Source organism: Amblyomma americanum, chromosome 6 (genome assembly GCF_052857255.1).
Source record: "Amblyomma americanum isolate KBUSLIRL-KWMA chromosome 6, ASM5285725v1, whole genome shotgun sequence".
Taxonomy (NCBI): Eukaryota; Metazoa; Arthropoda; class Arachnida; order Ixodida; family Ixodidae; genus Amblyomma; species Amblyomma americanum.
Window position 1 is genome coordinate 187,740,678 of NC_135502.1, and position 16,737 is coordinate 187,757,414.

At 47.5% G+C, this 16,737-nt stretch overlaps 1 protein-coding gene across 1 annotated transcript in view; it reads left to right on the top strand.

The window, feature by feature from the left end:
• The window catches only part of LOC144095630 (tight junction protein 1-like), a 432,906-nt gene that overhangs the window by 127,097 nt on the left and 289,072 nt on the right, over positions 1-16,737 (top strand). Inside the window, exon 9 of the mRNA XM_077629302.1 lies at positions 10,457-10,542. Coding sequence (XP_077485428.1) covers positions 10,457-10,542 — 86 coding nt within the window. The remainder of the gene's footprint in view (positions 1-10,456; positions 10,543-16,737) is intronic.

Consider the following 16,737-nt stretch of genomic DNA (forward strand, 5'->3'; position numbering starts at 1 on the left):
AAACTACGCTTTTTATAAGTCACCTGTAATTTTCATCTAGTTTAGGTCCCCTTTTCGCTGTCATGCTTGCGGTTTTGCACTTTCTAGGGAATATTGCCACCTAGTATTACGAAGTGGTGCACAGCTAACCTGGAGGATGACGATGTAGCACTTGCGCTATAGCTTATTGACCACCATTACCGCTATATCGAGGAAAACAACAACAACCACCTCTTCCTCCTGCCTGGCCCCAGGTCTTCAAGAATGTCTCCCTCACAAGTATACGTGACATTATGTACAGCAAAGTGTCAGGTTTGAGGCACTATCGTTTCAGAGGCATCATGAGAATTCGCAACAGGGAAAGATTTATGTTGCGGTTGCTGTCGATTAAATTGCCACAATAAGAATTTGGACCTAGATGGTTTGTCGCGAAGGCTAGCTGCGCCTCCATTGCGTGCCTCCGTTGCGATCGCTCAGCGAAACCGAAACCACGAAAGGGCGTTGCCACAGACCGCATGACGCGCTGAAGCTAGAAATCAGTTCTCAGAAGGTAATCAGAAGGTATCACAATCAAATTTCAAGCGCTTCTTGTAAGTCCCGGGAGGTGGCAGCACCTCCCAGTGAGCATGCATCATCATTATGGCACAAAATTTCAAGCGGAAAGTTGAAACCATTCCCATATGACAAAGACCTTGTGGGACGGAAAAACTGCCACTGTACATATACGGCAAAAAACTCTCAAAGGGTTAAGTGTTGTAGTTAATTAAAACTATGGAATCATTGGTTATACCACAGTTTTTTTTTTGCACCTCATGTGGCCTAAACACACCTTACACATCACAGCCATCATACATCACAGCCATTATACACATGATACTTTCCGGGTGCTTACGAATAATGCCGCCATCTGGAAGTGGAAAATAAAAGCTGTTGCTGTATGGTGCCATAGTCTTCTGAAAGCTTTTTCTTTTTACTTCTTTTATCTCTTAAAGGGACTATGCGATAAATTAATTGAGGTTACGTAAAACAGACAAGAGATTGGCATTCGATCACTCGTCACCCTAGTGCAAGAATTTTTGAGCTAGCATCAATAATAATCAAGATATAGAGAATTAAAAGTTACGCGCCACCTCTCCCCCCTCAAATCGTACACGCGGGACACCAGAAAAAAATAAAGAAAACAGGTCTGGGACTGGGCCCCGCTTAGAACACGTCGTCTGCTGACGTTCGGTTTGCAACTTCCGGCTGTTGCACCCAGCGCTCCAGCTGCAGCATCGGCAGCGTCTCCGCGATCTCTCTCCGGCTTTCTAAATTGTGGCGCGTGTCGGATTCCTTTGCTTGTCGTGTGTTGTTGCGGACGAAAAAGACACTGTGGGGTTCTCTGGAATTCCCGACAGAAAGAGGCGGCATAGGTAAATTGAAACCATATGCGCGAAGGCAGTGACCTGGCTCGCGCTTGCCCACTATTTTAGTTGCAAAAACCGTCACTATGAGAAAACCAATCGGCCCGCGAATTTTGAAAAACACGGTTTTTAAAAATTCATAATAAATTGCAGGCTCAGTTCTGAAGACTCATACTTAGTGTAAATGCTCCTTAGCATCATTTCTAAGCATTGAAAACATTTACAAGAAACTTTTAATTCATTCTATAGTCCCTTTAATGTATGTGTCGCACTGTTAATCTCTGAATTTTTGTTCATTCATTTGTTTCACTGATTTTGATGGAAAATTTTGTTGTACGTTTATCAACAATTTTGAAGTTTGCCAATTGAACACAGTTTACATTATTGACTGCAAGTGGCGCTGCAATCCGTAAACACCCGAATTTTGGCCACCTCAAACCCCTGCTTTTTGATACATGGACCCTATGGGAAGTTTCATTACTGGTGATATCAAAGAGCTCTTACGTAAGAACAGGCATGTGGTGTGCCTGCTCTTGGAGTCTGTAGCAGCTATGCCGCAAAAGGAGTGAGGCAAGATAGAGACGAACGGCTATCCTGCTCGGCACCTTTGAAGTGCTTGGAGCAGGATGAAAAGCAAAACTCGAAAAAAACACACATACTAATAGCAGTCGCTATGCGATACAGTGAGAAGGAAGAGGGTGGAGTAAATAAAACTAGGCCAATGTTATCAACCCGGATAACGTGAGCTTTTTACGGCATGAGCCATTACATGGAGCCCACCCTGAGCCGTTGCGTGGATCAAGTGCAAGCAAGGTCACCAGTCATAATGGCCAGGAGAGAAGGATGAGAGAACGACAGAAAGAAGGGGTGAATTAAGGGAAGGAATAGTAGGGACGCTATTGCAGACAGAGGGATTGAAAGAAGAACTAAAGAACGCTGGCCAGTAGAGAAAGGAGAGAGAAACAAGATGGGGAAAGGAAGACAAGGGGGAGAAAAATGAAGGGGCGCTGTCGTGGAGAGAGCAATGCAAAGATCCGAATCTCAAGCTGGTGGGCTAGCTGTGAAAACTTCCCTGCACACACAGCGATGCTGCCCGCTGCTCGCTATCGGAGCTGCAAAGGTCGTTGGCCATGTGAGCCAGTCTAATTGGTTCTGTGCTTCTGTCTCTTCCCGAACGGCTGTTTTGAAGTGCACCAGTGCACGTGGGCACGCTGTGAACCAAGAAGCCAATCGGTGACAAGCAAACAGAGAAGTTGAATGGTGAATACCTTGCAGCAGCGAGAGCAGCACCGGAAAAAACACGTAGAGAGCGAACCTTGCCGTCTAGGATGAGGTGCGTGCTAGGAGGGCTGCTCTGGAATGACGGCGCAGTAAGCGCCAATGTGAAGCAACTTCCCCCTTCACCATTACCGCCGCCCATACAGTGGCTCATGCTGACTGTTACCAATTTTTTTTCATGCCCTCAGTATTCAGCTCACTTCGTGCATAGTGCAATAAGTGCTCTATTTGCAGTAATCCTCTTGCTGAAAGGGCATTTTATTCACTGCTTTCATGTAACACAGATATAAGCAGACCTAGCATGCTCTTGCACATGTCAAACTCACTTATAGCAATATTCAAGTGCCATGGAAATGCCATTGTCATAACCGATAATTGTTATAACCGGTTTGGGCCAAAAAAAAAAAAGAAAAGATCACGAACTTTAGAACATTTATTGACAGGAAAGACCCAGAGAGGTTTGTGTTGTCCACTTGTGGTGGCTCCGGCACGCCAACAAGTGGACAACAAGTGGCGACGAGGATGGGATGAAGACGGAATGAACGTACGACACCCACCAAGGCAAGCCGACGACTCTACGTGAGACGCAAGGACCGGCGCGACAAGTACGTGGCATGGCGCAAGCACTTGGCACTCAGCCATTGTTCGCGGCACTTCCGCAGTTCGATTCGAATGCGGAAACATGGACAAACTACTCCGAGCGGCTAGAGTCTTACTTCGATGCTAACGAAATCACCGACGACGCTCGCAAGCGCGCGATTCTTGTAACATGTCTCAACCCGGAGGTATATGGTCGTCTCCGAAGCCTACTGGCGCCGAAAAAGCCGCGGGACGAACCTTATGAAGCCATCATTGCACTTCTCAAGCAGCAGTTTGATTGTTCTATTGCCTGTAAATGCTTGTTAATTCGGACTTTAGGAGACCGGAAAAATGTTCAAATTATCGAATGATCCTGAAAAACTAACAAGAACCAATTGCATGACAGTATATTTGTTTGGTGAAAGGCTGGACAATGCTTGCTTTTGTTCGAGGTGAGAATTGCATGAAGATTATTTATTTTTTTTTAATTTCCCTAAATGCTTTATTGCATGCATACTGTCTGGAGCGTCGAAGCAGAACTGCTCAAAAATGGTAAGGGCCTCCCCAACAACCTCCATGGTGCGATGCGCAGGCGCCGGAACTTCACTGCTATGCTTGACACCCCTCACAAGCGGCAGCATCGCGTGTAATGAGGCTTCACTGCTCAAACAGCGAACAGCAAGTGACAAGCGTATTATGCGGAGAAAGAACCACGCGAACGAATGCAATCGCATCAATCAGCGCCCGAAGCAGCGCTCAGTTAGCTGGCTTCTACGGGCTTGCCCGAAGCTTAGAAAAGCGAAACCAAAACTACGCACTCTGATTTCGAGATGGGGCCGTGCGTTTGTTTTCATGCCTGGTGTTGTACACACGTCTCAGGTGCATGGATGACTCTGCAGCATAGAATTGAGTTTTGAACAGGGCTATTTCATTGATTGCTTGCTGCGCCAGTCATACCTGGACGCAGCCTTCGTTCAGGAGTCCTTTCAAATTAACCGATGCGAGGCCCGTAATGTCTGAATTAGCGAGCGTACGACGCCATTGGTGTTGGCGTTGGCCAGGACTGTGCTGGCAGTTCGAATTTTATGGATTTTCTAATTAATGTGTGTCGAATTACGAGCTTTTACTGTTATATTACAACTTGTAAAGGTCCCTGTTCACTGCTGGCCGCACAGGTGACAACTGCCATGATCACCCGATCGGTCAGGTATTCATTTGTCATGACTGCATTGTTAGCGTGCAAGCATTCTTCGACTGCACACACCACAGTCATCATCGTTCACTGATGACCAAAGCACCACCATGACTGCACTGGCGAGAGCTCCGTGCGCTTTCGCATCACTGGCGTCAAGCCCGCTTTCCGGAAACCATTCTTACGGGAAATCCAAGGAGCATGCAGAACCATGGGTGCAGGGGCAGCTTGCAAGAGAAAAACCACGCTGGCAACGCGCGTGCACTGCACCGACTGATTGGGACTAATTCGCATAGCACGCATGGCCAATGCAGTAATGGAGCAGCTCGCCTGACGGGGTGACGCCTGCCTTTGGGGCACTTGAAATCTGCAAAGCGGGGACCGTGGCCAAGTTAGCAAAGAACAGATGAAAATGGGACAACGCACGTGCTGCCGGTGCCAGCCATAGCTCCGAATTCAAAAACAAAGAAAAAATGCATGCATTAGCGCTTACAACGTTGTGGCAGACATGCGGCACTGCACCAACAGGCCACAGCGTTCATTGAGGGACCAACCTCTCGTGATCAACCATTAATTTAACTGCCACCTACCAGGGTGCGGAATGCACTCAACATTACAGACGTGTCAAGCCACACCTACTTGCCCGATACACCACAGCTTTTGCTCTCTAACGAGGTTCAGCAGTACTTAAACTGCAGCTAATTTTTTTATTTTTTGAAAATTTCGAGGACTGTTTTCGATGTTTATTTCAGGATGTTACTTTCGTTTTCTTTTGGCAAATATTATTTTTAACGAATGAAATACTGACTTTTCTCGGTGACTTAATGTAGCAATTCTGCGTGGTCAAAAGTCATTTAAACTTTTAAAATCTATCTCGGTATTTCTGTCATCCTGAACAACTTATTTACCAGTAAGTAACGTGTAAATGGTATTACTTGGAGCAGTGATTGTAGAAAGAATTGCTACTGTCATTGAAAGAGTAACTCAAGATAAATGGAAACAAACTGGAAGTGGAAGACTACTTCTAAGAACTATGATGACATTTTATAGTTAGGTTCTCGTGCTGCATTGAGCGGTCTGTGTGTTGATGGCTGAGATGGAACTTCCGCTCAGTCGTCTGGTAGCCAAAATATACTTTTTGGTGACGCTCATTCGCAGTTTTGTGTCCATGTCCTGTATACATCTGACTAACCTATTTAACCAATAGCTCTAAGCAGGCGATGATAGGGAAGAAACAGTGCTTCTAAAAGATTGTGAGACAGGATGGGCACGCTGCCTATCCAGTGTGCAGAACGCACTCAGTGTTACAGACACCAAGCCGCGTCTCCTCGCCGAGATCATGTAATCAGGGAGCCCACGGCCGTACCGGCCATACTGCGGCTATAGGGGTAGTGGGTCGAGGGAGGCCAGAGAGCAGCAGCTTCGGTGAGGTGAAAACCACGGAAATCTTGAGCCGCCGCATGGTGGCACTAGTGTGTCCTGCTGCGAGCAGTGGCATGTTTACAGGTTGCCTGCAGTTTCCCGTGCACGTTTCGCGTTTTTTTGTGTGCGTGTACAGTATACAGCGATAAAATTATGAGATGAGAGACACTGAATGCAGTTCAGGGGCTTGCTGAAATTGACTTCATCCTAAACTTTTTTTAAAGAGATGAGAGTATCAAACGCTTCTGCTGCAAGAGCAAAGTTGAAGAAAAATGTGCAGCATATAATTTTCCCTCGGTAAAAGCTTTCCAATAATTTACATCATGATCGAATTGTTCTTCAATGTGCACAATTCAGCCAGTTTGGATATTTACTCATATTTCTGGTACTCTCTTTTTCATGAATAAAAAACTATTAAAAAAATACATATGTGGCATACAGTTATCTGCGTGCATAACTTTTTTTTTAAGCGAAATTTATTGCCTCAGGGTATCAATGATGGGTGAAGGTGTGATGAAAGATGTAGTAGTGATTAATTGAATGAAAAAAGGCTAGCTGATTTGATGAAGTCCAGTAGAGAACGATGGTACGGTCCCTGTGTCCAGGCAATGTATGAAGCAGGATTGCTTGGCGAAAGACCTACTACCATCAGGTGCCAGGTCCTTGTAGGCTTGAGAGCTGCGCAGTCCCACAGTAAATGATGACTGTCAGCTTCAATGTCCTCGTGTTTACATATCGGACACCCTGGCCGAGGAAACAAATCTCAGTACTGAGGCGCACATAACTAGTGTGCATAACATGCAGGCTCAGTTAATAAGCTTGAAGACTGCTAGCCGAGGTTTCGATCAGCTCACAGCAACTTGTCCTAATGTGGCATAAAAATGAGCGACTATATTGCCAGGTGGCGCTGAAGGGAAAAGACGTTGACGCTGCTTGCGCGCGGATTGAAGGACGTTGAAGTTCTCTCCATCGGTATGCGTCGGGACAGCCCCGGCTGGGCGAGGAGGGAAGTCTCCCTCATGAGGGAAAGGGAACGGCGACGGGAGCGCCACCTCGTAGGTTACGCGGAATTCTGCGGGACCGTACAGAGTCTCTTCGGGATCCGGACAGCGTTACGAGCGGTTGGAGCCGCACGCTCTCGTCACCTTCCGCGGCAGGTGCACGGGGATCCGTTGTGCTTTGCCACTGGACTTCTGGTTCCAGGCAGCGAAGTGAGCGCAGCAAAGCGAGCGCAGCAAATATGCGCTCTGGTCGCCTTCCTCAGCAAATGCTAGGGAATGGCTTTGCCTCAAGAACACGGCGCGCACGGGAAAACCCGGCCACCATTGTCAGCGCATACAAAAGTTTGCCGCCGATACTTCCGAAGTCGCGCCCCTGCCCCAGCCGGTAAGTTGGAAGTCCTTCTTACGTTGCCTTCTACTTCCGAGGAATGCCTCGTTGATGTTTTGTAGCTAGCTGGCCCGCTCTGTGTATTGATTGCAAGTGTAATAAATAGCATATGAGTGTTAACGCTAAAGCAAAAAGACGTTGACGCTGGTGGCGTGCAGATTGAAGGACATTGAAGTTTGCTGTTTCTCCCAACGAAGGACGTGCTGCCGAGCCCTCTCTTGCTGGGTCCCTGTCTTGTCACCAACACCGTGACAGTATATTGAAATAAACATGTATCCCTTGCACATGTTTTTTGGTTGTCCTCTGCGCTTTCACGCTCTGTCGTCTGCTCAAAAAGCCCTAGTACGGCCGTCAAGCTGTTCTCACAGTGTTTGCCAAGGAGCATTAGTGGAGATGTTCAAAATATTTGATTTTATTCGATTTGCCACAGGCTATGTAGCAGACAGCATTTTGAAACTTAATCCCAGCTGGCCACGGTGGACACATTTTGATGAAGGCAAAAGCAAGGCACTCAAGTACTGTTCAATGTCAGTGCATGTTGAAAAACCCCTGCGGTGGCCTAAATTCATGCTTAGCCATCTTCTATGGCGTCTCTCATAGCCCGCGTGTTGCTTTGGGGAGGTAAATTCCGTATCTCATATACTTATTGGTTTACTGCAGGCATCCCCTTCCAGAGGACAAAACACTGCAGCACACGTGCCACACAGGCATGTTTAATGGCATGAAGTGCCTAAAAGTACACTCAGCAGTGTGTTTGGGGTCGACGTATGCACCTATCAATAGATTATGCAGTTTCACTACAGCACGTAATTAATAACGTACTCACCGAACTCATCAGCACATCACAGCTCCATACCAACAGCATCTAATATGTTGTGGCTCTTATGGGGAATTTATTTTCCTGTTTCAATAATGCTTCCTGTGACACTCGCAAGCTTCCTTTTATGTGCTCAAAGGTCTGCCCTTTTAGTGTTAAAGGCCGGTCCGTTTTCGAGAAAATCCGATGGCGGCGTCGGTGTTGTGAGCGAAAAATAATGAGCATGGCTTTGGCAGGTGGTCCACAGAGAGCAACCTAGGAGGCAGGTGGGTCACCTAGGTCACAACCTGCCCACTCGATCTTAAGCAAACCGCCAACCATGGCAGGTGGCAGTTAAATTTATGATTGGTCGCTTGCGAAGAGCAACCTGAGCTGCACAAGGCCTTCCGCTGGGCGCGCCTGCCATCACAGGGCAATGGCGCATCGTTTACCCGCTGCACCACTGCGCCAGAATGGGTATGAGGAATCCCAGGGATCAATGAACGTAAAGTAGAGAATGAACTTCTGCATATATGGCAATTAACCCATTACGCTATCACGTCATACCCTTAAGGCGGAGCTTAAGTGTGCCTTCCAATTTTTGTTCGAGGTATCAGTGCAAAGCAAATATTTTGCGATTCATGTCAGTGCAGGAGAGTTTCATTTAAGCACGTGTTTAGAGCAACGTATGTTAGTCAATCGAAGCACTAGTTTATGCACTAATTCGTGCATTATCTGAATAATTATTTCCAGCCACTATCCCGGCCATGGTGACTGCATTAATTGGAGGAACGCAACAATGGCCACGGGCGCTATGTATGTCATGGGCAAAAAAAAGAGTCAGGACCACACTTGGGCGGTCAAAGTTTTCTTACGCCTTAACTGGTGATTATTAATAGATGTTTCACGCATATATAAGTAAAATTTAGTTTTGCACTTGCACGTAAAGGGAGCAAACATTACTATTTCTGTTACGCGACGCGGCAGAACGCTTTGAGCGCCGAAGCGTGGTCCGTTTTATTCCACCCTTGGCACTGCGTGGTTATGTATGCTTTTGTGACTCCATAAGCAAATGGGGAGTGTCGGTGCATAGCACAGAAACCTAAGTAATTGCAACCAATCCACAGCACCAATTGGCTCGCCAACAACAAAGAATTGATCTGATAGATGGGCCGTTGATGCTTTGTAGCCGCATTCAGCTCCGCAAGCTTTGTCGCAGGCAAATCATGGCCTCAACTGGGCAACTTTTTTTCAGACATCGCTGGCATAGTACGTATACAGTATCGCTGGCATAGTACGTATACAGTATTGTCATACATGGGCATCGTGAGCATGCCGATGAGTGGGCAAACTTCGCAGCAAGCAAGCGCGCATAGCACGACTTCAGCCTGCTTCAGGTGAAGGGAGCCTCCTGCCGGTGTCCGTGCAAACGGCCTCACCCCGCTATCTAGTTCACTATACTTACAGCTGTGGAGTCAGTGATGGCGAAGTCATGTGATGCATTGCTGTGGCAAGAACGTTCAAGGTTAAACGTGCAGCGACAGCGAAATCGCTCCGGTGAAAGTAGTAAAAGCTTTCGCTTTTAAAATTCGCCGGCGCGTTTTCTTTCTGCGAGTGGCGCACCACTCAGAAACGTTAATAATGGACTGTTCCACCAAGGCTTCCTACTTTCTTCTCTGCGTGGGCCTTTTGCGCAGGCATAGGGGAACGCTTCCGCTGTTTCTCCTGCCTGTGGCGCTGCAACAAGAAAGCATCCTCAATGCACCCGGGGGCAGTGTCTCTGAACGCATGTCGCAGGCTCTTTTGCTTCCGCTCCATCGCTGCGCGGGCCCGATTCGTCGGTAGGCTCCACACGCGCGCTTTTGTGTTTTAAGTGTGGTTTTGCTGGTGCAATTGTAGTGTTTCCACATTTTTGTTTCTTTTATGTTTGACACTCAATGACCAGATTTAAATGTTGCAACATATAATGTGCTATGAAAGCACTGCTATAAGCAGTTTATTTTACCATAGAACACATGGTAAAGCTGACGATTTCACGACTCATCATTGTTAATATCCGATATATTGTTAAAACCGGTATTGTTATTAGTGGGTTTGACTGTAGCTTATGTGTTTGGAGGAGAGGGGGGGGGGGGGGGGGGCACTAGTGATATGGCAAGCCGAACAAATTTTCTTGTGCTTTCAAATTTGTCTTAATGGAGCCTACAGTACTACGTGCGATAAAATATTTTAAAAAAAATGTATTTTTTGGCAACCAAAGTAGGAGGTTCATGAGTGCATTCATTATGCAAGGAAGTTCTTGACAGAAGCACAAGTTCTGCCCTCACTGTTGTCATCGCGAGGAAGGATGTAGGTACACGAATTGTTCTTATTTATGCTCATTTCCAACACTGTCAGCTTTCATTGTGGCACACGCAGGGCTGGCCGCAACCGGGGACCGCTGATAGATGCCTGCCAGCTGGACCAGCCTGAGGCACCTCCCAGGCCTGCCCTTCCCAGACTGGGTGCGTCTGCCCTTCTTCCGCTACAGTAGATTTACCGTACAGGCTCCCTGCGGGTACGCAATGGTCCACCACCTAGCTCTTCAAAGCATCCAAGTTACGAGGGAAAGCAGCTGCTGTTTTTATTTTTATTTTCTTTATGTATCACATACTGCAAGCTATAATTTGGCCCAAGCAGGAGTTGGGTACACCAAAAGCTGCAGCAGAACTAGCAAACAAAGCATTGCAGCAAACGAAAACACTCCCAGCTGAAAGAACCCCTGAATTGCTATAGATACATTTTGGAAGGGGCAGTGTGAATGGGGCAGGGGTCAGAGTGGTTGCTCACTCAGTCCATTCATTTATGGTAGCTGTCGAACTCGATTTTAAAAGGCAGCTTCTTGGGAGTGTGCTGACTGCACAAAGACTTCTCTCGAACTGAGACACTCGCCATATGAATGAGTGGCGCCATATTGTGTGTCACTGGTCACAAACGCTGTTTTTTAAAGCAACCTTCTCACCAGGCGACTTGGCCAAGTGGCGATAGAAAGGCAGCTGTGTCGCCTGAGGTATCTCAGTGTGGTGGTGGAGTAGCACCAAGGTTTGTGCAGCTTTGACTTTGTACTCATGCAAAGTCTTCTGCCATGCCTTCGTCGGAAAGGAAAGGTAAGCGAACCTAGGCCGTTGTTACCATTCTTGAGGTTGGGATAACTGGCCTCATTGCACAGCCTGCCTTTCACGCAACCCATGAGCTGTTAGAAGGCCACTTCTCTTCTTTGGGTTGGTTCGATGGTGCAGTTCATGCTAATTTTCTCAGGTTTCAGCAACACAAGCCCTCTTAGAAAGCAATATGTGACAGTATATTGTGCAAGCTTATTGCCAAGAGAGCTGCCTGGTGAAGAGGGTTTCAGGAATATCTTATCAGAATCGTCAAGATGTGCATGCAGAAATCACTGGGGAAGGGATGTTTTAATCTGCTGCAGTTGGGCGCTCGAAAATCTGAAGCTTAAGTTCTTGTTAATTCAAGGCCAGTCACATTCATCTACTCCAGTCCTAATGAGCCAAGTGAGCTACGCCATTCCATTTCTTGCCAGGATGTCGCCACTTGTCCATACCGAAAAGTTGTGAACTAAAACAAAAAGAGCTTCAAAATGTGTGGGTTTTAGTGGGGCATGTGCATCTTTGGAAGAGGTGGCATCTGCAAAGTGGCTTATTGGCCCTCACAGCAGCAGGCACTGAACGGCATTTGCCCTTCGGTGGTCATTCCAGAGCCAGCCAGCAGCACAAGCTCAGCGATAGCACTGCCGCTACGGCGTCGACACATCTTTGGCGTTGCAGTTACAGAGCAGAAAGGAGCCATTCTCATGACTCAAGGCGTAGTGTGCATCACGAGATCATGATATAGCCTCAGGTGACTAACGTAATCATTTCACAGTCACGACGGCGGAGATAATAGGAGGCTGTCAATGGTTCGACAGCATAGTTCACCGGGGAAGCTTGAGGCACAACACGGTAAGGTCCATGGTTTTTGGCGCAGAATTTTGACGGCAGGTCAGGAGTTGATTCTGACAGGAGCCGATTCTGATCATTGGACTTGAGAGAACAGGCGAGTTGATGACATACTTAGAATTTTCGGGGGAAGACGTGCATGCATCAGGATGGAAAGGAAGAATTGTGTAAAGCATACAGTAAAACCTCGATAAACGGAAGTCGGTTAAATGGAACCAACGCTTAAATGGAACAAACGCCTCGCAGTTGGTTGGTTTTGTATTAAGGCAATGTAAAAAAAAAATCTCGTTAATCGGAACAAAAATTTTCCGACCTGCGTATAATTGGAACCGAAAATAGGCTCGAAACCGCAACTTGACGTGAACGCGCAGCCCCATCGCAGTACGCATCACTTCCCCCTCCCTCCCCCCTTTTTCTAATTTCCGTCTTTGGACGTTTCCGGTTTTCTCACACACCGCAACCTAGAGATGGGCAAAACGGCTCACTTCAGTGAGCGGCTCAGAACGGCTCCGCTCACTGAAGTGAGCCGGATCATTTGAACGGCTCACTTGCTCACTTGGGTCGCTCAGGAAAGAGCCGGGTCTTTTGAGCAACTCCTTTAAAGAACGAGTGAGCCAGTGAGCCGTGGTTCTTTCCTTTTCACTCCCTCTCTCCACAAGTGCGGTGCAGGGACCATCACTTTTTTTTTTATTTTCCTTCCGCGCTACCGGCTCCTTCAAGCGCATCTCTATTCTTGATGGCGCCGAGGCGTCGCGGGCCTCCGCTATCTGATATTTCTGGGAGGAGCCAGTGGGTTAGTGGCACCGCCAGTTAGCTGAGAAAAAAAAGAAAGAAAACTTGTCATCCTTCGAGAGGCGACGCGCAGGTGGGGCGGGGAAGGAAAAGAGCATCACGCAATAAGGGTAAGGGCTCCCGTAATAATAGGTTTTTCGGAAATTTTCGTTATGTGTTTTTCTTTTATCCAAGCCCTGGGCTCGAGGTTGTGTCAATCTTCAGGGCTATACGTGGCTACCTTCATTGGTTATCGAAACTTAGGACGGGCCTCGAAATACGGCCGCTCTAACTTCTTTGTTTATAAAACTTACAAAAAGGCAAGCAAATGCGCATTACAAATCACAAGTCGGTATTGCCTAGTTTAGCTAGAGGCTCCGTGCAGTGGCTTGTAATTCTGCAAATATACCTAGGCTTTAACACGTGGGTCGATAAGTAAGGTCTTGTAGTGTATGTTCTCTGTGTGAGAATTACCTTTTTTTAGTTACAGTTAGTTTGGCCGTCTGTGTGAGATCTGCTTCTGTAACTCAGTTTGCCTTTGTACATTTATGTAGATATATTTCCTCTCTTCATCATCTGCATTCGACAATCGTCCCCATCTTCAAACACTGCCTGGAGAGGCCCTGTTCCTCTCTTAAGAAAAGGAAGAGACCATGCCTGAATTTACTACACGGCTATTTTACTGATGCATATATCGTTTTGTTTTCATGAAAGCCAAATAACTAGCAGGTTACACTGTAACCTCTGCTATAGAGTTTAGTTATTTGGCTTTAAAAAAAACGATATTTGCATTAGTAGAATAACCGTGTTATAGGTATTTTTACTAATACCTTCGAAATGTTGCACCAGCTCACGATGCACGATCGGTGGGAGTCGTGAGACATCGCTCGAACAACAGCTGTCAACGAACGGCGCCATCCTTTGCCAATGATTTGCCAGAAGACACGTTCTGAGCGAAACAGCGCTCGCAGACAACGGACGACAACAAGGAAGACACAACACCGCAGGACAACACAAAGCGAGGACAAGCTCTGCGAGCGCTCTTTTGCTCAGAATGTATCTCAACCAACTCGCCCAGAAGTACGCACTTTGCCAGAAGACCCGGCTCTGATTGAACGGTTCTTCGAACGGCTCACTGAACGAGAGAGAAGCGGCCCTCCAAAACAGCCGCACGGCTCACTGAACGAGAGAGAAGCGGATCTCCAAAAGAGCCGCACGGCTCACTGAACGAGAGAACCAGTTCACCAAAAGAGCGACTCTCCAAAAGAGCCAAACGGCTCACTGAACGAGAGAATCGGTTCACCAGAAGAGCGGCTCTCCAAAAGAGCGAAACGGCTCACTGAGCCAGAGACCCGGCTCTTCAAAAGATCCGGATCTCCAAAGGAGCCAAACGGCTCACTGAGCCAAAGACTCGGCTCTTCAAAAGATCCGGATCTCTGGGCGACTGATAGCAGCGCAGAAGCGACCTCACAATGCCCTTATGTTAGAAAGGAAGGTGGAGATAATCAACGACTTCGAGAGTGGTCGCTTCACAAAAACAGCGCTTGCGACGAACTACGCTGTCCCCAAGAGCAGCCTCACGAGGATACTTCAGGACAAGGATAAGCTGCGGCAGGCTTTCAGAACGTCACGCTTTGGCCCTCAAAGAAAACGACTGCGGGTAGCCAACCACGAAGGTCTGGAGAAGTGTCTGGTGGTTTGGCTGTGGAGAGCCCGCAGCGAAAACATTCCGATCAGCGGGCCACTCATTCACTCGCAAGCAAAAGAATTTGTTCCGCAGCTCGGCATCGAAGGTTTCCTGTGCAGCGAAGGGTGGTTGACGAGATTTAAAGATTAGAATGGCATAGTGTGTCGTGCCGTTTCAGGGGAGGCTCCCGCTGCAGACACGACAGCATGCGGGGACTGGCGAGCAAGACGGCTCCCCCATATTCTGCAGAAGTTAGCAGCCTGTCTAGTATGGGCGGCGCCATCCAAACAAAACGGTTGCGAGAGCTAAAACAAGCAAACATAAAGTCCTTTTTCACAAGCCAATAAATTGCAGTTCTTACTGATTTGCACGGAATAAGTGGACTATTGAAATTTTTTTTTTAAATTTCAGTAGTGCTTTGATAAAAAAAAGTTCACTTTTTACTGCTTTTGTGCAATAAAGTTTGTGCTGATAGTGTACCATTCTCTTTATTATCTAGATTTTGCATTTGAGATCTGCTTCCGCGGAGACTGCCTACTGCGCGCACACCTGCCTCGTCGGGACCTAGCAGCGCGGAACGGATTGCGAAATCCAGAACCTTCTCTCTCTAAATGAAACTCCTGATAAACGGAACATATTTTCCCGGTCCCTTGAGGTTCCATTTAACCAGAGTCCACTGTTCTTGTAGGTTGGCATCCGTAAAGAAGAAAGAACAGAGAATATTTGGTGGTGGTCTGGACACCGGTATTATTGGCATACGTGACAAATGGGAGTACAGTTGAGGCTCGTTAAAACAAAATGGCTTATAACGACATAATGGATATAAAGAAGGAATGCCGATTCCCCTTGGAAGCTTTGTCATAACAGGCTGTAACGAAGCTACGACTATAACGAAGTAATCATCAGGTCCCTTCAATTTCAATATAATGAGGTGGAACTGTTCGAGGTCCCATTGAATGAACTGTCATTGAATGGTTTCATATCATGTGGTACAGGTGTCCGGGTGGACTCCTAAAGCCCTACAGCATGCTCCTCCTTGACTCCTTTCGCAGCCACATCACCACACCTGTGAGAGAACTAGCATTTATTTTGTAAAAGGAGACCGGAGCAGAAGCTCTTTGGCAGTGGTGCCTCCTGGTCTTCTAGAGTGCCGCTGACCAGTGTCACCTCCCACTGCTCCAGCTTCGCATTGTTTGGCTTTAAGTGGTTGGGTTTAGCTGTGTATGTCCATGTATGTATGTGAATATGGGAATACCACCACACCAGGGACATGTATCTGTAATAATGTTGGCTGTTCGGGTGCATCTTAGGTGGTAGGAGTCCGTTGGGGAATGTTGCTTCTCTGGCGGGGGGTAGAGATGCTGATTTAGGCGGAGGGTGTCTAGGCAGGTGAAAAAATGGATTGAGAGGGGGTAGGCAGTAGAGTCAGTGTGCCCCACTCAGTAGGTATAATCTCGAGCTGGGGCATCAGCCCTAATATTGCCATCGAAACCTGCATATCCTGGGATCCAGGTGATGACATGATCATGTTGGAGATTGCCGCCCAGAACGTGGAGAGCCCTGCTTGGGACAAAACCACATGTATAGACTCTGCAGGAGGCTTTGGAGTCTGGAAAAATGTGGGAGCTGTGGTGTTAGGTGTCGCTTATTTTGACGGTGATGGCTATTGTAATGGCTTCTACAGCCACTGGGCTGAGTGCTGTGAAGGACACTCCAAGATAGGGGGTGTTGGAGTAAAACACTTTAGTGCGGGCATATCTATGGGGTTGTGCATACAAAGCCACATCCACAAACATGGCCGTGGTGCTTTGACCACATTTCCTACGGAGGCTGTGAAGACAGGCCTGATGGCGGGTGGCCTGTGACTCATGGTTCATGTGATGAGGGTCAGGGTTCATGTGAAGGCGGACACTGGCTGTGACCTGGTCATCATTCCGGGTGGATTGACACCTGTTTTTCAGCCTCTGGATGTGGCACTGAACAAGCCATTAAAAGACCGCATCGGTGTGTTCTACGATGAATGACTCCAACAGAAAAAGCCGAAGACACCAACAGGGCAGTGGAAGTGCGCTTCTTTGAGCGAAGTGGTGCAGTGGGTCAACGATGCCTGGTATGGACTACTAGCCGACATGGTCTGTGCAGTATTTCAGCGCCGCTTTTGACGGCCAGCAGCAGCCGTGGTTCACAAGATGGCGATGACCTTGACTGCATCCTTCCCACCAGTGGCGATGAGTCTGAAGAGATGTCTCGTG